The sequence below is a fragment of the Penaeus japonicus genome, unplaced genomic scaffold (assembly GCF_977035675.1).
Source record: "Penaeus japonicus unplaced genomic scaffold, GWHDUDI00000001_assembly GWHDUDI00000025, whole genome shotgun sequence".
Lineage (NCBI taxonomy): Eukaryota > Metazoa > Arthropoda > Malacostraca > Decapoda > Penaeidae > Penaeus > Penaeus japonicus.
The window spans coordinates 2,928,595-2,948,594 of NW_028234427.1; the positions used below are offsets into that span (position 1 = coordinate 2,928,595).

The window sequence follows — 20,000 nt, forward strand, 5'->3', positions numbered from 1 at the left end:
CGAAACGAAACTGTTAGTTGCATGGTTTAAGCATTACCTTCTATACTGTGTTCAGAATAAGATCCACCCAAAGAGCGAAGCATAATTTGCTCTATGGCTGAATCTGGAAAAAGAAATCCACAGCGCAATGGATAAACAAGAGAACCTTCTCAGTGGTTGTGTGCTAAACACTGAGGACAAATCAACCAATCAGCAGGTTCTTTCCCTTATCCATCCAATCTAGGACTCAGTTTCAAGACACACCACAGAACACAGGAATTTCTTCAGTATTTCATACTTGTGCAGCTGAGACATATCAAAAATCATGAAGAGTCAGCATCCAAACTTTGGATAATTCTTTATCACATAACTGCATCAAATCTCAGCAGTTTAGTCTGAGTGTAACACCTAAACATCACAGAGGGAAGAGAGCAGAACCAACATGTTATAAAAATGATAGCTACATGTAACTGTACCATAAGCTTTGCTATTTCTCTAGCCACCCTTTTATGAATCAAACTTCAGCACTAGGAAAGATATGAATATCACCATCCAAATAGCTGGTGCATGACCCTTCTTTATTTAAGTAAAAAACATTAAGTAGCAGTGTGATTCATACCGCAATGCATATTGGCAAATGACACTTTAAAACAAAATAAACATTATCTGCAATTCTAAACAGTCTACAATTAAATGAAAGAAAGAAGGGGGGGGAAAAAAAGTAGAAAAACATTACAGCACAGTTAACAAATTTTGGGTCTCTTTCTTTCTCAACGTCTGACACATGTCGCATTTCCTTGGAAAGTATCTTTATCTGACTACGCCATCTTTAGGCACAAGTAAAATAAAGAAACATGATTAATATATATCATCCTTCTGCTTTTGGTCAGATGCTGATCAAGAAATCAGACCACAAACAGAAAGAGACAGAACAAGGAGTCGACAAATTAACATTTTGGACAACATAATTAGCAACTTTACTATGATCTGTGCACATTTCAAGACCTAATTCATATATATATGTATGAATATTAATATAAAAAATTAAAAAAAATCATGGTTGAGAAGGTATCCACTGTTGAGTTGTGAGAGTGTGTGAGGAGTGTCGTGTGTGTGATCAACTTTTATGTAAGAGTGTGAGTGAGTTTGAGAGAGATGTAGAGGAGATGTGAGTGAGAGAGAGATGGGAGAGAGAGTGAGGGAAGTGAAGAGAGAGGAGGGAGGGGGAGGAGAGTGGAGAGAGAGAGAGAGAGAGAGAGAGAGAGAGCGGGAAGAGTGAGAGAGAGAGTTGGGGAGAAGAGAGAGAGAGAGAGGAGAGAGAAGGAGAGAGAGAGAGAGAGTGAGAGAGGGGAGACGGTGAGAGAGAGAGAGAGAGGAGGGAAGAGAGGAGAGAGAGAGGGGGGAAGAGAAGAGAGAGGGGGAAGAGAGGGTGAGAGAGAGGAGATGTGGTGTGTGTGTGTGTGTGTGTGTGTGTGTGTTGTGTTGTGTGTGTGTGTGTGTGATGTGTGAAATATATAATATATATATAATATTATATGAATATATATATATCTATATTTATATATAAATTATATATATATATATATATATATATAGATGTGTGTGCTGTGTGTGTGTGTGTGTGTGTGTGTGTGTGTGTGTATATATATATCCCATCCCCCTACCACACCCAAACCCCCCCCCTAATATATATATATATATAATATATATATATATATATATATATATATATATATATATTATATATATATAATATATGTGTGGTTTTTTTTGTGTGTGTGTGTGGTGTGTGTGTGGTGTGTGTGTGTTGTGTGTGTGTGTGTGTGTGTGTGTATATGTATATAATTATAATGTATATATTGTGGTTATGTATGTATTGTATATGTATGTATGTATGGGTGTATATATATGTATGATATATATATATATATATATATATAGTTAGGATATATATATATATATATATTTATATATCTGTTGTGGTGTGTGTGTGTATAATATATATATATATATATATATATATATATATATATATATATATATATATATATATATATATATATATGATATATATATATATATATAGTTACATATTCCTATGTATAGTTATATACTACATATATACATTAATATATATATATATAATATACTATTATGATATAGATATATATATATATATATAATATTATATATATATACATATTTATATAATATATATATTTATATATAGATATATATATTTATATTTATATATATATTAATTTATTATATATATAGATGTATATATTTTATGTATATAAATATATATATATTTAATATATATATATATAGATATGATATATATAGTTATATATAGATAATGTATAACATATAGTGGATATATATAAGATATATATATATATATATAGATATATATATATATTTATATATATATATATTGGTATATTTAATTGTTAAAAAATCGGTATACAGATAAAATATATGATATAAATTTATAATATTTATATATATATATATGTAGATATGTAGATATGTAATATGTAATTGTATATATATGTATATATGTATATATGTATACATGATATATGTATATAAATTTATCATGAATATGTGATATTGTTAATTCATGTTGATCTGTATGTGTATATTGTATATATGAATCTGATATATTAAATGTATATGTTGTATAGTTCATATAAATTATATATTATATTTTGGAAAAATATATATATATATATATATATATAATAGATATTTATAAATATATATATATAGTGTGTATTGTGTGTGTGTGTGTGGTGTGTGTTGGGTGTGTGTTTGTGTGGGTGTGTCTTGTGTGTTGTTGGTGTGTGTGTGTGGTGTGTGTGGTTATACATGTATGTATTATGTATGTATTATGTATGTATTAGTATGTAAAGAGATTAGAATATATTGTATATATGTATATATGTATATATATGTATATATGTGTATACATGAATATATGTATATGTGAATATCTGCATATGTGTATATGTGTAAATGTGTATATCTGTATATGTGTATATCTGTATATGTGTATATGTGTATATCTGTATATCTTAATATGTGTATATGTGTATATCTGTATATCTAAATATGTGTATATCTGAATATGTGTATATGAGAATATGTTTTTATATATCCTATAATAGCTTTTAAATATTTTCTTTCCACCGCCATTAAAATAAACATTTATTTATGTATGTGCCCAACATTAGTCTAACAACAGGTAATCATTTGCACACAGATCATTATACAAAACTGAACATAACACACATCTTCGCTATCAATTTTGCCTATAAAATATGAGACATTACAATTAAGAGTGGCTCTCCAGGCATGAAGTACATCAAACATGGCAATGCAACAGCAGACTTTAACTTTACCTAATGGGACCGTACGTAGGACTACTGCAGTCTTTTTAATGTTAGTCAAGGATACAATGTAACAGATTGATGATAAACATAAAATGTTTTTAACCCACACAAACCTCTCACAGACAAACACTGTACACTCACCAAAGCTTCAACTTCCATGCACATCAGCAAAGGAGGAGGGGTAGACAGAATTCCCTTTTCCTATCTGAACTTTGACCTACCTATCAAGAATGGCTCCAATATAGCGACCATCGGTGAATGTCATGAGAGCAGGGCCATCCCAGGGCTCCATGGCACAAGCAGCCCAGCGGTAAAAGTCTCGCTTCTCTTGGTTCATGAGACTGTCATTCTGCCAAGCCTCGGGGACCATTGTCATGATAGCCTGAAAGATGTGATGGACATATTCATCTCACTGATTTAAGATACCTCTATGCCTTTGAAAATTATAGCATGACTGAAGAGCAGTTAAGATCACAAAGCAAATATGAGAGCACTTTGGATAAATCAGCAAATCAAACCTCAGGTATAATAGTTAAGAAAGTCTAAAAGGTACATCGCCAGTAAGATTATGAAACTAAGTAAAGCAAAACTCCATGTGACTCTTACCTCAGGCAGAGAGCGTCCACCGGCCATGACCAGGAACTCCAGACAGCAGTCGACAGCCCCAGAGTCTGACAAGTTGGGCTCCACCACAGGATAGAGCTTTGACAGGTCATCCCCAAACAGAGAGCTCTCCATGACTCCCTCACGAGCCTTCATGAGGTTGACGTTGCCTCGCAGGGTGTTAATCTCCCCGTTGTGGGCCATCAGTCTAGTTAATGGAAAAGACACTTTCATAACCACAGCAAATTAGTTATGGAAAGAGGGAACACCTTTGGCTAATAGACTGAATGCTTTGTGCTGTTTTGCACTATACAAAAAAATAAATAAATAAATAAAAAATAAAATAAGAAATAAAATAAAACAGAACAACACATAATATGGATGAAAAAAAGGACTGATCAGAGTGAAAAAAAAACTTAATACACACCATAAACAAAATCTATTCCATATCTATCAACAATAAAAATAAGTCATAGTCAATTTACACATAGTGAAGAACTTAAAGAGAGATGAAAAAGTAAAAGCCTCAAATAAAATACCTGAGTGGATGGGCACGTTCCCAGGAAGGGAAAGTGTTTGTGGAGAATCGCGTATGCACAAGTGCCATGAACGTCTCAAATTCTGGATTCTGTATCAATACATCAGAGAGTTTAATGCTCAAATAGTTAGAAGGAATTGCAGATATGATGCACAGTTTAATCAATGTAATATGCAATAGTAATATATATGTAACCTCTGCTGTATTTATAATTCATTAATCATTTATCTATATACTACTTTAACTATCTGTCGATTGATTGATTCAGGCTGTGTTTGCATTTATACACACACAGCCATGCACATACACTCACATACTGATGCACTCATTTATACACACACCCATACAATTATGCACACACGCTCGCACGCACGCACGCACTTCAAAACCCACACACACAACACCCACACAAACCACAACACACTACACACACACACACCACACACGACAACAACACACAACACACACACAAACACACACACACCCGCACACAACGCACACAACCACACACTCACCCTCATCATCCACATTACACGCACACACGCACACGCACACACACACACACAACCACACCCCTACACTCCCACCCCTTCCAAAGCTTAATACAGCAAAATACGTCCCGCCACGTTCCCTTACCGCCAGGTCGCAGAAGTAGGTCCAGAGCTGGTCCGACGTGAGCTGGCCCTTGTACACGACGGTGGTGGTGGACAGCGAGCACACGTAGAACCTGCATCCTGGGCGGGGAATATTGTGGGTGGCTTGCTTTCTTGTGATCCATACCTGAGGGGAGAGTGAGACATGAGTGGTGATAGAATTGTTTGTGTTTTTGTATGTGTTTAGATTCGGTGGACTATGATGGTGATGGATATTTAGTATATTCGTAATTGTTATAATGTCATTTTTCCACCGACAGTGGTTGTGGTGAATGCCTTTTATAGAGAAACACATTTATATATTTTGTATTTTTGTGTTTATTTTTTTTTTTTTTTTATGTATGTGAGTGTTTTCGTGGTTCGAAGGTTGATTTTTATCATTATTATTATTACATTTATTATTTTCTTATGAGTATTATCATCATTATCATTATTGTTGTCACTAATTATAATAAAGGCAATTATATTCTTATCATTATCATCATTACTACCATTATTAAGACCGTGTTGATATAATGGTAAAAAAAAAACTCGCAATACAAACTGTGTATAGTGTTTTTTTTTCATTATCACCCTCATCATCATTATCATTATTATTAGCATCAGTCATTACCGTCATTACCAGCACAATTACTCTAACCATTATCACCATCAGTACTAATACGATCAAATTCAATACAAATTCCAATCATTTTATCTCTTAACCCTTCATTCCTTCCTTCCTTCCTTCCTTCCTTCCTGCAATACATCTTCCTGCAACCCACCATCCTGCAATCCATCATCCTGCAATCCATCATCTTGCTCAGCTCCTAAACGACATATATGGCAAAGGTTATGTGCGACAGGAGATCGATTGCCTTGCCTTTCGCAAGATCACCTCCGGCATCCGATTATGAAGTCTTCTTTTGTTTTAATCTTTTTTACGATGAGTTAAAATGTTGGTCAAGACTAATTTTATTTTATTTTTTCCATTCTGATATAGAAATTGCGTGAGTGAGTGACAGTGAATAAGTGAGTGAGTGAGTGAGTGTAAGCGAGTGTGAGTGAGTGTGATTTCAAGTGAGTGTGAGTGAATGAGTGAGTGAGTGGGTGAGTGAGTGAAGTGGTGATGAGTGGTGAGTGAGTGTGATGAGTGGTGAGGAGTGGTGGGTGAAATATGGGTGAGTGTTGAGTGGTGTGATGAGTGTGAGTGGGTGGGTGGATGAGTGAGTGAGTGAGTGAGTGAGTGAGTGAGTGAGTGAGTGGGTGGGTGGGTGGGTGGGTGGGTGGGTGGGTGGGTGGGTGGGTGGGTGGGTGGGTGAGTGAGTGAGTGAGTGAGTGAGTGAGTGAGTGAGTGGGTGAGTGAGTGTATGCGAGTGTGAGTGTAAGTGAGTGTGAGTGAGTGAGTGTAAGAGAGTGTGAGTGAGTGAGTGTGAGTGTGAGTGTGAGTGTGAGTGTGTGTGTGTGTGCAGGTGCATGTGTGTGTGTACACGCAAGCAGGTGCATGTGTGTGTACACGCAAGCAGGTGCATGTGTGTGTGTACACGCAAGCAGGTGCATGTGTGTGTACACGCAAGCAGGTGCATGTGTGTGTACACGCAAGCAGGTGCATGTGTGTGTGTACACGCAAGCAGGTGCATGTGTGTGTACACGCAAGCAGGTGCATGTGTGTGTACACGCAAGCAGGTGCATGTGTGTGTGTACACGCAAGCAGGTGCATGTGTGTGTACACGCAAGCAGGTGCATGTGTGTGTGTACACGCAAGCAGGTGCATGTGTGTGTACACGCAAGCAGGTGCATGTGTGTGTACACGCAAGCAGGTGCATGTGTGTGTACACGCAAGCAGGTGCATGTGTGTGTGTACACGCAAGCAGGTGCATGTGTGTGTACACGCAAGCAGGTGCATGTGTGTGTACACGCAAGCAGGTGCATGTGTGTGTACACGCAAGCAGGTGCATGTGTGTGTACACGCAAGCAGGTGCATGTGTGTGTGTACACGCAAGCAGGTGCATGTGTGTGTACACGCAAGCAGGTGCATGTGTGTGTGTACACGCAAGCAGGTGCATGTGTGTGTACACGCAAGCAGGTGCATGTGTGTGTACACGCAAGCAGGTGCATGTGTGTGTACACGCAAGCAGGTGCATGTGTGTGTACACGCAAGCAGGTGCATGTGTGTGTACACGCAAGCAGGTGCATGTGTGTGTACACGCAAGCAGGTGCATGTGTGTGTACACGCAAGCAGGTGCATGTGTGTGTACACGCAAGCAGGTGCATGTGTGTGTACACGCAAGCAGGTGCATGTGTGTGTACACGCAAGCAGGTGCATGTGTGTGTACACGCAAGCAGGTGCATGTGTGTGTACACGCAAGCAGGTGCATGTGTGTGTACACGCAAGCAGGTGCATGTGTGTGTACACGCAAGCAGGTGCATGTGTGTGTACACGCAAGCAGGTGCATGTGTGTGTACACGCAAGCAGGTGCATGTGTGTGTACACGCAAGCAGGTGCATGTGTGTGTACACGCAAGCAGGTGCATGTGTGTGTACACGCAAGCAGGTGCATGTGTGTGTGTACACGCAAGCAGGTGCATGTGTGTGTACACGCAAGCAGGTGCATGTGTGTGTACACGCAAGCAGGTGCATGTGTGTGTACACGCAAGCAGGTGCATGTGTGTGTGTACACGCAAGCAGGTGCATGTGTGTGTACACGCAAGCAGGTGCATGTGTGTGTGTACACGCAAGCAGGTGCATGTGTGTGTACACGCAAGCAGGTGCATGTGTGTGTACACGCAAGCAGGTGCATGTGTGTGTACACGCAAGCAGGTGCATGTGTGTGTGTACACGCAAGCAGGTGCATGTGTGTGTACACGCAAGCAGGTGCATGTGTGCTATACCTACCTATGTGTTAACATAATATGTACCTATATTGATATATATATTTTTTTTCTCTGTCTCTCTCTCTGTCTCTGTCTCTCTCTCTCTTTTTCTCTTTCTCTCTCTTCTGTACGAATTTTCTCTTCCTTTATGCTTCATTATCTTTCAGACTCAATTCTCCGTAAAACGATTTTCTAAACTATAAAATGGTATTATGTCATCTGGATTACTTTAACTGAAGCCTAATATCATATTTACCGAGCCTAATCTGATTAGTGCGTCACTTTACAATCCTTAAGGAAAAAATGGATGTCAGGAAATGAGATGAAAATAACACAATGTCGCGTTTATCATTATTTTGCACAGGTGTGTCATAACGTATTTTTTGGAAAGAGGCTTTGCTGCCATTCAAATCCTAGCTCAGACCACTAATCGTTTCGGTTGTTCTCCAATTATAGAGCGACTCTACATCCGATTGTCTTTTCTACATAATTCCTCGTTACCACAGAAACCCTCGGTATTGATGTTGGCAAGCCTACAACCTCTTACGGCTGCTCTCCCAACTTCCCGGCTTCCTATTGGCCAGGACGGCGGTTACGTCAAGAGGGCACGGCGGGAGAGAAGGCTATTGATTGGTTGCCGGGCGCGTGACGTCAAGGGGGTGAGGCGCCGTCGAGCTTTCCTATTGGACGAGGGGAGGATTGCGTCATTCGGTCCCTCTGTTTCATGTCGCGCTATCACGATGGTATCTCTCTCTATAACTCGCGGGATTCTAGTATTCTAAAAATAGATCAGCAGCATCCAGAGTGAACTTGGTTTCAAAGAGGGACTGTGAAAGAGTCTTCACCTCTGGGGGATTTTTGTTATGAGAATTTCCCATTACAGACGTCCCTCTATTTTTTTTTCTTTTCTTTTCATAATTCTGCTATTCTGACAAGCAAATCTTTGGATATTACTGCTATCTCGACAAGCCAAACATTTCTCGGCAATTCCGAACCAACTCGGAATGAACCGATCGTATCTCGCAATCAAAGCCAAAAAGCAAATCGGACATAGGACACACTCGCAGAAACATACAAAGAAGAATCAAACCGAAACTCCGTACAGAATTTGTGAAACAGAATCGAATAGGTTTCAATAAATGTCTCTTATACATTTTGTTACATTAATATATCAATTTTTCTCTCTCCTGATTCCGACGTCGTTTTTAAGAATACATCGCGTGTCACATCGATCACCCGAAATATAATATCATGTCGAATCCGTTGGCCGTAATATCTCTCCAAAAATACAGTAATGCACAGACTCTATAAAAAGGTCTGTTAACATTTGTGTTTTTCCATGAAATTTAGTTATTTACAATGCACGTAAAAGCACAATCGACTGAAAATACTCGAGAGTACGTCAATCATCACTTGTCATGTTAAAAAAAAAAAACATGATTAACAGATTTCAACTTATGAGAAATGTCGTATTCCATTAGCTACCAACACTGCAAACCCGACGTCATACTATGCCACTATACGATCCCTGTCAACTTGGATTATAACGAAATCCTTACCGAGTTGGTAAAATAATGACAAGTTCCTTCTCTAATAGGAAAGACACTACTACTAATGACAACAATCTTCATTACTATTATTATCCTTCATGGGAATACAATCATTTACAAAATGAATAACACAAAACGATCGAAGCAAAGGAAATACCCCAGCAGAGAACAATCTAAATGAATCGAACTAATAAAGAGAACGCCCAATTGAAATGACAACATCAATGACCTCAATCCCCAGCCCTGCCACCAAAAACACCAGAACGCCCGGACACTGGCCATCAAATCCCACGCAAGGAGAACATTAGTGAAACGAAACACAACCATAGTAACACGAAGGAAGAACAACACAAATCACGGTAGTTTTGAGTACGCGCGTTGCTCTGTCTTCCGCACTTGGGTCCGGAAACACCTACGTATTGAAACACCCAGGATAATAAGGGGAACATTTTTTTGTGTTTTATCAATCTTGTGTTTGGATTCGAGTACACCCGTATAACAAAAACGTAGAAACAAGGATATCGAGAACGCTATGGCTTATTCGATCTTCGTACACACGTTATTAAGTACCTCATGTCTGGGATCAAGAACACTATATTTCATCTAATTTTTGTACAAAATGTCTGGGTTTGAGAGTACTAGAACAACAAGAATACAACACAGCCGCAAGCATGTCACGTGCCATACTCCATTTTCGTGCACACGTCCCTACGTACCTGGCTGGAGTCAAGGATCCAGAACACCTATATAATCTAAACACAAAGCCATATTCAAACTTCGTCACTATTTCCCTTTTTTTTTTCTTTTTTTTTCCATCTTCGTTATTCTACATTCATATACTGGAAAATACCACCTGATGCAAACAAAAGACAGCGTGATTCTCCAGCTTCGTGACTACACACCTTTCTGGCAAAGAGCTTGTCGTCCATGTCCTCCCCGGCGGCGACGAAGACCTGGCGCATGAGGGGCTCGGATCCCCTGGCCACTTCGCCGATGTGGGAGCGATCCGTCGGGACTGTCCTCCAGCACAACACCTGTCAGGAAGAAGAAAATGAGGAAAATTATAGAGAGGCTGGTTTTGTTGTCTTCGATTTGCCGGGTCTTGGATAGTTTTGTGGAATGTATTTTTTGTTTTTTTGTTGTTGTTTTTGTTATAGCTTTTCGATTTTCGTTTTTGTTTATTTTTCTCTCTATCTATCTATCTTTCTGTATATCTTTTTTTGGAGTGATTTCGTATGATTTGTTATCTAAAAAGAAAAAAAATATGTAGGTTATTTGTATCTTTAAGTCTTCGTAAGTTTTAGAAGAAACTTACGAAACTTAGAGATAAAGAGTAGTGTGGTTTAAGGTCATTAATTTTCCAATGTGTTTATCTATGTGTTACCGAGTCTTTATTATGCAGAAGAGGAACCATTTTCTTTCATTCTATTTGGCAGATCTTGGCAAATACACACGCACACATACAAATAAACCTAAACACACACAGATCCAAATTCACACGAGCAAAAAACATCCCCCACCACTCCTGCGCCTCTCATCTTCACCTTCACCTTCACCTTCAAAATTCAAGCAACGGCGATCGGACCAAACGACTTTCACGTCAAAACAAATCCCGGCTAACACGCGCTGCAACAGAGAGACATATCGTGCTGCAAGAAAAGTCCAATACTCCAGCCACAGGAACCTCGGGGTTACACCCCCCCCCCCCCACCAATCCTGCTCCTCCTTCTCCTCCTCCTCCAGCAGTCACGTAAAGGATTTTATGGAGGCTGAGATAAGGACAACACGCGCGGAATGCCTACTTTGTTATAAGCCTCCCCTCCCCATCCCGACTGGTACCCCTCTGGCAGAGCTCTTGTCCCATCCCCACACTCCTTTGTTACTCCTCGTCCCCTATGCACTTTTCCTTGTTACTTCTTGCCCCTCCCCCCATTCTTCTTACTCCTTGGTTTCTACCCTCTTTCCCTTGTTACTCCTTGCTCCCTATCCGCCCGTGCCCCCCTTCCCTTTCCTCTCACCTTTTGCCCTTTCTCCAATCTTCCCTGTTACCTTCTACCCCCCTTACTTCCCCTCCCTTGCCTCCCCTCTCTACCCTCCCCTCCCTACTCCTAGCTCCATAACGCGACAAAACATCAAAAATTTAATCTAGACAAAAAAGAAAAGAAAAGAAAAAATGGGGAGAGGGGGTTTATTCTGGCCAGAAGCCAGATCAATCCCAATTAGCTTATTAAACATTCATCTGCAGTGCGTCCGGCTGCATTGAAGAACGCGCTGGTTCGTTAAAAATGAAAAATCTCCTGTATTACTATCTTTTTGCCACTTGCACAAATCTACGGAGCATCACGCGATATTTCATAACTTTGTCCATCCTGTTTTTTTTTTCTTTCTTTTTTTCTTTTTTGATGAAGGAAGGGTATGCTTGCAGGGCTGTCTGTTTGGTTGTATAATAATACGAATAATCATATATGTATAAATAATCACACAGTTACAAACAGAGAGAGAGAGAGAGAGAGAGAAAGAGAGAAACAAAGAGAAAGAGAGCGAGAGAGAGAGACAAAGAGAGGACGAGAAAGAGAAAGAGAGAGACAAAGAGAGAGCGAGAAAGAGAGAGAGAGCGAGAGAGAGAGAGAGAGAGAGAGAGAGAGAGAGAGAGAGAGAGAGAGAGAGAGAGAGAGAGAGAGAGAGAAGAGAGAGAGAGAAAGAAAAGAAAGAGAAAGAGAGAGAAGAAAGAGAAAAAAAGAAAGAAAGATAGAGAGAGAGAAAGAGAGGAGAGGAGAGCGAGAGATAAGAGAGAGCGAGGAGAGAGGGAGAGAGAGAGAGAGGAGAGAGAGAGAGAGAGACGAGAGAGAGAGAAGATGAGAGAAAGAGAGAGAGAGAGAGTGAGGAGAGAGGAGAGAGAGAGAGAGAGAGAGAGAGACAGAGAGAGAGAGAAAGAGAGAGAAAGAGAGAGAGGAAGGGGGAGAGGAAGGGGGAGAGGAAGGGGGAGAGGAAGGAGGAGAGGAAGGAGGAGAGGAAGGAGGAGAGGAAGGAGGAGAGGAAGGGGGAGAGGAAGGGGGAGAGGAAGGAGGAGAGGAAGGAGGAGAGGAAGGAGGAGAGGAAGGGGGAGAGGAAGGGGGAGAGGAAGGGGGAGAGGAAGGGGGAGAGGAAGGGGGAGAGGAAGGGGGAGAGGAAGGAGGAGAGGAAGGGGGAGAGGAAGGAGGAGAGGAAGGAGGAGAGGAAGGAGGAGAGGAAGGAGGAGAGGAAGGGGGAGAGGAAGGAGGAGAGGAAGGAGGAGAGGAAGGAGGAGAGGAAGGAGGAGAGGAAGGAGGAGAGGAAGGAGGAGAGGAAGGAGGAGAGGAAGGAGGAGAGGAAGGAGGAGAGGAAGGAGGAGAGGAAGGAGGAGAGGAAGGAGGAGAGGAAGGAGGAGAGGAAGGAGGAGAGGAAGGAGGAGAGGAAGGGGGAGAGGAAGGGGGAGAGGAAGGAGGAGAGGAAGGGGGAGAGGAAGGGGGAGAGGAAGGGGGAGAGGAAGGGGGAGAGGAAGGGGGAGAGGAAGGAGGAGAGGAAGGGGGAGAGGAAGGGGGAGAGGAAGGGGGAGAGGAAGGGGGAGAGGAAGGGGGAGAGGAAGGGGGAGAGGAAGGGGGAGAGGAAGGGGGAGAGGAAGGGGGAGAGGAAGGGGGAGAGGAAGGGGGAGAGGAAGGGGGAGAGGAGGGGGGAGAGGAAGGGGGAGAGGAAGGGGGAGAGGAAGGGGGAGAGGAAGGGGGAGAGGAAGGGGGAGAGGAAGGGGGAGAGGAAGGGGGAGAGGAAGGGGGAGAGGAAGGGGGAGAGGAAGGGGGAGAGGAAGGGGGAGAGGAAGGGGGAGAGGAAGGGGGAGAGGAAGGGGGAGAGGAAGGGGGAGAGGAAGGAGGAGAGGAAGGGGGAGAGGAAGGGGGAGAGGAAGGAGGAGAGGAAGGGGGAGAGGAAGGAGGAGAGGAAGGGGGAGAGGAAGGGGGAGAGGAAGGAGGAGAGGAAGGGGGAGAGGAAGGGGGAGAGGAAGGGGGAGAGGAAGGGGGAGAGGAAGGGGGAGAGGAAGGGGGAGAGGAAGGGGGAGAGGAAGGGGGAGAGGAAGGGGGAGAGGAAGGAGGAGAGGAAGGGGGAGAGGAAGGAGGAGAGGAAGGGGGAGAGGAAGGAGGAGAGGAAGGGGGAGAGGAAGGGGGAGAGGAAGGGGGAGAGGAAGGGGGAGAGGAAGGGGGAGAGGAAGGGGGAGAGGAAGGGGGAGAGGAAGGGGGAGAGGAAGGGGGAGAGGAAGGGGGAGAGGAAGGGGGAGAGGAAGGGGGAGAGGAAGGGGGAGAGGAAGGAGGAGAGGAAGGGGGAGAGGAAGGGGGAGAGGAAGGGGGAGAGGAAGGGGGAGAGGAGGGGGGAGAGGAAGGGGGAGAGGAAGGGGGAGAGGAAGGGGGAGAGGAAGGGGGAGAGGAAGGGGGAGAGGAAGGGGGAGAGGAAGGGGGAGAGGAAGGGGGAGAGGAAGGGGGAGAGGAAGGGGGAGAGGAAGGAGGAGAGGAAGGAGGAGAGGAAGGGGGAGAGGAAGGGGGAGAGGAAGGGGGAGAGGAAGGGGGAGAGGAAGGGGGAGAGGAAGGGGGAGAGGAAGGGGGAGAGGAAGGGGGAGAGGAAGGGGGAGAGGAAGGGGGAGAGGAAGGGGGAGAGGAAGGGGGAGAGGAAGGGGGAGAGGAAGGGGGAGAGGAAGGAGGAGAGGAAGGAGGAGAGGAAGGAGGAGAGGAAGGGGGAGAGGAAGGGGGAGAGGAAGGGGGAGAGGAAGGGGGAGAGGAAGGGGGAGAGGAAGGGGGAGAGGAAGGGGGAGAGGAAGGGGGAGAGGAAGGAGGAGAGGAAGGGGGAGAGGAAGGGGGAGAGGAAGGAGGAGAGGAAGGAGGAGAGGAAGGGGGAGAGGAAGGGGGAGAGGAAGGGGGAGAGGAAGGGGGAGAGGAAGGGGGAGAGGAAGGGGGAGAGGAAGGGGGAGAGGAAGGAGGAGAGGAAGGAGGAGAGGAAGGAGGAGAGGAAGGAGGAGAGGAAGGGGGAGAGGAAGGAGGAGAGGAAGGGGGAGAGGAAGGGGGAGAGGAAGGGGGAGAGGAAGGGGGAGAGGAAGGGGGAGAGGAAGGGGGAGAGGAAGGGGGAGAGGAAGGGGGAGAGGAAGGAGGAGAGGAAGGGGGAGAGGAAGGGGGAGAGGAAGGGGGAGAGGAAGGGGGAGAGGAAGGGGGAGAGGAAGGGGGAGAGGAAGGGGGAGAGGAAGGGGGAGAGGAAGGGGGAGAGGAAGGAGGAGAGGAAGGAGGAGAGGAAGGGGGAGAGGAAGGGGGAGAGGAAGGGGGAGAGGAAGGGGGAGAGGAAGGGGGAGAGGAAGGGGGAGAGGAAGGAGGAGAGGAAGGGGGAGAGGAAGGGGGAGAGGAAGGGGGAGAGGAAGGGGGAGAGGAAGGGGGAGAGGAAGGGGGAGAGGAAGGGGGAGAGGAAGGGGGAGAGGAAGGAGGAGAGGAAGGAGGAGAGGAAGGAGGAGAGGAAGGGGGAGAGGAAGGAGGAGAGGAAGGGGGAGAGGAAGGAGGAGAGGAAGGGGGAGAGGAAGGAGGAGAGGAAGGGGGAGAGGAAGGAGGAGAGGAAGGGGGAGAGGAAGGGGGAGAGGAAGGGGGAGAGGAAGGGGGAGAGGAAGGGGGAGAGGAAGGGGGAGAGGAAGGAGGAGAGGAAGGGGGAGAGGAAGGAGGAGAGGAAGGGGGAGAGGAAGGGGGAGAGGAAGGAGGAGAGGAAGGGGGAGAGGAAGGAGGAGAGGAAGGAGGAGAGGAAGGAGGAGAGGAAGGGGGAGAGGAAGGGGGAGAGGAAGGAGGAGAGGAAGGAGGAGAGGAAGGGGGAGAGGAAGGAGGAGAGGAAGGAGGAGAGGAAGGGGGAGAGGAAGGGGGAGAGGAAGGGGGAGAGGAAGGGGGAGAGGAAGGGGGAGAGGAAGGGGGAGAGGAAGGGGGAGAGGAAGGGGGAGAGGAAGGGGGAGAGGAAGGGGGAGAGGAAGGGGGAGAGGAAGGAGGAGAGGAAGGGGGAGAGGAAGGGGGAGAGGAAGGAGGAGAGGAAGGGGGAGAGGAAGGGGGAGAGGAAGGGGGAGAGGAAGGGGGAGAGGAAGGGGGAGAGGAAGGGGGAGAGGAAGGGGGAGAGGAAGGGGGAGAGGAAGGGGGAGAGGAAGGGGGAGAGGAAGGGGGAGAGGAAGGGGGAGAGGAAGGGGGAGAGGAAGGGGGAGAGGAAGGGGGAGAGGAAGGGGGAGAGGAAGGGGGAGAGGAAGGAGGAGAGGAAGGGGGAGAGGAAGGGGGAGAGGAAGGAGGAGAGGAAGGGGGAGAGGAAGGGGGAGAGGAAGGGGGAGAGGAAGGAGGAGAGGAAGGAGGAGAGGAAGGGGGAGAGGAAGGAGGAGAGGAAGGGGGAGAGGAAGGAGGAGAGGAAGGAGGAGAGGAAGGAGGAGAGGAAGGGGGAGAGGAAGGAGGAGAGGAAGGGGGAGAGGAAGGAGGAGAGGAAGGAGGAGAGGAAGGAGGAGAGGAAGGAGGAGAGGAAGGAGGAGAGGAAGGAGGAGAGGAAGGAGGAGAGGAAGGAGGAGAGGAAGGAGGAGAGGAAGGGGGAGAGGAAGGGGGAGAGGAAGGGGGAGAGGAAGGAGGAGAGGAAGGAGGAGAGGAAGGAGGAGAGGAAGGAGGAGAGGAAGGGGGAGAGGAAGGAGGAGAGGAAGGAGGAGAGGAAGGAGGAGAGGAAGGGGGAGAGGAAGGGGGAGAGGAAGGGGGAGAGGAAGGGGGAGAGGAAGGGGGAGAGGAAGGGGGAGAGGAAGGAGGAGAGGAAGGGGGAGAGGAAGGAGGAGAGGAAGGGGGAGAGGAAGGGGGAGAGGAAGGGGGAGAGGAAGGGGGAGAGGAAGGGGGAGAGGAAGGGGGAGAGGAAGGGGGAGAGGAAGGGGGAGAGGAAGGGGGAGGGGACGGGTGCCAGGGAACGGGTGTCAGGGGACGGGAGACAGGGAGCGGGTGTCAGGGGACGGGTGCCAGGGGACGGGAGGCAGAGAGCGGGTGCCAGGGAGCGGGTGCCAGGAAGTGCAAGTAGGATATTCGGATATTGGGGATTCGGGATAAACAAAGTGACAAGGGACCTCATAGAATATATTAGGGCATGGCATGGGAGAAAGACATGGCAGAAGATAAGCATGAATGCGCGAAGGAAAAAGTGTGTGGGTCATAAATACCAGAAGAACAGGACAAATAGAAAGATTGGAACAAAGGACGAGACAGAAAATAGAATAAAACAAAAAAAATAAATAAAAACAAACAAAAAAGGAATGGGTATCTCGATGGAGAGAAAACAAGAAAAAAAAATGAAAGCGAGAAATCAAAATCAAGGGAAAAAAGATGAAACAAAATAGCGGCCATAGAGAAAAGGGGAGAAAATGACACTATGAAATATGAAAGACTTAGAAAGGGGAAAAAAAGAGAGATAAAAGGGTTAGTCTCGGGGATAAAAGCGAGAGCCCCCGCCCGCGCGTGTGCTTTTACAAAACAGAAAAGCCTACCCTTGCATTAAAGCAAAGCGCCGTCTTAAATAAACAAGCGTTGCACGTCTAGTTGCATCGGAAAGCTGTAAAATTTGAAAAAAAAAAAAACTTAAAATGTATACATATGTCTCCTGAGTTCTATTCAGGTTGTCTATGGTATACTTTTTAATAACATCCTTTGTTGTGATAACGCAAAGTATTCACCTAACAACCACGTAAACACAACCTCTTCTACAATATGTTGCGCGCAGGTCCCTGACTCGTCATGTAGTGCCTTAGGTTTTCATACATGGTGCCACATCATCAGGGTACCATACAACATGACACCACCCCCCCTCCCCCCTCCCCCAACCCCACTAATCAAGATTACTAAACATGCAACTCATCCATCTACCTCGACTTTGAGCGAAGTATTAGTATGGATGTGTAGGAGGGGCAGGAGAGATGGGGGAGAGGAAGGGGGAGAGGAAGGGGGAGAGGAAGGGGGAGAGGAAGGGGGGAGAGAGGTAGGGGAAGAGGTAGGGGAAGAGGAAGGGGGAGAGGAAGGGGGAGAGGAAGGGAGGAAGAAGGGGGGAGAGAGGGGAAAAGGAAGGGGGAGAGAGGTAGAGGAAGAGATAGGGAGGAGAGGTAGGGAGGAGAGGCAAGGGAGAAAGAAGAGAGAGATGGGGGAGAGAAAGAGGAGAGGAAGGAGTAAGGGATGGGCTAAGGGGTAGGGGGTAGAGGGTTGGGGAGTAAGGGATGGGCTAAGGGGTAGGGGGTAGAGGGTTGGGGAGTAAGGGGTTAGGGGGTGAGGGTGGGGTATGGGATAGGCGGCGGGAATAAGGGGTAATGAGAAAGGGTCAAAGGTAGCGGGTAGGGTAAGGGGCACAGAGGTAGGGTAAGATTTAAGGAGTAAGAGTAGGAGGTAAGGGGGTGTGGTAGATCGCTAGGGGATGAATGGGGGTACGGGAATGAGGAGGTGAAGGAGAGGGAAGGGGGGGGGGGGGGATTGTGACTGACGTGACAGGAAGTCCGCAAAGTTACGGGTTCGTCTGGGGGGTGGGGTGGGGTGGGGGGGATGTTGACGATGTTATTATTATTGCCATTGTTCCAGTGTTTCGCATGCTGCAACTTACAGAGGGACAGGAAAAAGAAACAGTTGCCATTTATGAAATGAAGGAGGAGGGGAAAATGAGGACACATAAAGGAAAAATGAGAACACTGAAAGAAGAAATATATATATATATATATATATAAATATATATATATATATATATAATATATATATATATATATATATATATATATATGTATATGTATGTGTATATATATATAAATAAATAAATATATATATATATATATACATACATATATATATATATATATATATATATATATACATACATATACATATACATACATATACATACATATGCATACATATATATACATATATATATATATATATATATATATATATATATATATATATATATATATATATATATATATATATATATATATATACATATCCTAGAGCAGATCCACCTGTCATGTATCCCTAAGAGTCTCTTCGGCCGACGTTTCAATCTGTTGCTCTATTCATCCAGGTTCGTCTCACGCCAAGGGTTAAGTGATCAGACTTATCCCTCTCCCTCATCCTACCCGTTTGCCCTTCTCTTCCCCTTTTTCCCTTCCCCTACCCACTTACCCTTCCCTTCCACCTTTCCCTTTCCCTACCCACTTACCCTTCCCTTACCCCTTTCCCCCCCTCTACCCACTTTTACTTCCCTTCCCTTTCCCCCTTCCAATTCCCCTTATCTCTTTCCCTTCTTCTTCTGGCCAATTCTCCTTCTCTCTCCCTCCCCCCTCTCCCCTTTCCCTTTCCCCTTCTCTCCCTATTTCCCCTTCTCATAACCTTCACTCTTTCACCTCCCCCCCCCCATCCCTCCGTCCGTTCCTATCATCTTCACCTTATTGTATGGGGAGGGAGGAGGGAGGATACGGGGAAGAGGAGGAAGAGGAAGAGGAAGAGGAGGAGGAGGGAGGATAGAGGAGGGACAAGGAGAGAGGGAGGAAGAGGAGGGAGGAGGAGAGAGGAAGAGGAGGGAGGAGGAGAGAGGAAGAGGAGGGAGGAGGAGGGAGGAAGAGGAGGGAGGAAGAGGGAGGAAGAGGAGGGAGGAGGGGAGGAGGAGAAACATTCCCTTCTTTATTCTTCTCATTATCCTCCTCCTTCCCTTCATCGTCTTCTTCCATGTTGTTGCATTTTATTCTTATTTTTTATTCCCCCCATTTTTCCTCTTCCCCACTTTCTATTTTTTTTCCTTCAACTCTCTCTCTCTATCTCTTTCCTTCAACTCTCTCTCTCTCTTTCTTTCTCTCTCTCTCTCTCTCTCTCTCTCTCTCTCTCTCTCTCTCTCTCTCTCTCTCTCTCTCTCTCTCTCTCTCTCTTTCTCCCGAGGTCTCGCAACTAGTCTAAATATAGATCTAATTGCTTGTCACAGCTGGTTTGTGTTTCCTGACCATCTCCCTCGTCACAGATGGCATACTCGTTACGTATCCTCTCTTTCTCACTGACATATCTCCGGTGTCCTTACTACCTACCTCTCTTTCTTTAACTCTCTCTCTCCTACTGTTTTTTGTTTCTGCATCTCTCTCCTCACCCATCTATCTCTCTCTTTATCACACTATATCGTCTGTATTGCATCTCCCTTTCCTTTCTCTCTCGCTCTCGCTCTCGCTCTCGTCCTTGTTCTTGCTCTAGCTCTCGCTCGCCCTCTCCCTCTCATACCTCCGTCAGGTTTAAAATTCTATCCACTCTTCCCCCCCCCCCCCCCCCGCACTCTGTGACAGCTAGTATACCTGTCACTCCTTTCAAGGAATTCCTCCCGATGCAGTGATGTTGGAAAATAACATGCAGAAGCACACCTTTTCTTTCTGTCTGTCTGTCTGTCTG

At 45.4% G+C, this 20,000-nt stretch overlaps 1 protein-coding gene across 1 annotated transcript in view; it reads right to left on the reverse strand.

Annotated features, from left to right (window-relative positions):
- The window catches only part of LOC122255183 (uncharacterized), a 78,768-nt gene that overhangs the window by 16,201 nt on the left and 42,567 nt on the right, over nt 1-20,000 (reverse strand). Inside the window, exons 4-8 of the mRNA XM_086551240.1 lie at nt 10,476-10,607; nt 5,155-5,298; nt 4,520-4,608; nt 3,984-4,188; nt 3,599-3,759 (exon numbers count right to left, since the gene is read on the reverse strand). Coding sequence (XP_086407366.1) covers nt 3,599-3,759; nt 3,984-4,188; nt 4,520-4,608; nt 5,155-5,298; nt 10,476-10,607 — 731 coding nt within the window. The remainder of the gene's footprint in view (nt 1-3,598; nt 3,760-3,983; nt 4,189-4,519; nt 4,609-5,154; nt 5,299-10,475; nt 10,608-20,000) is intronic.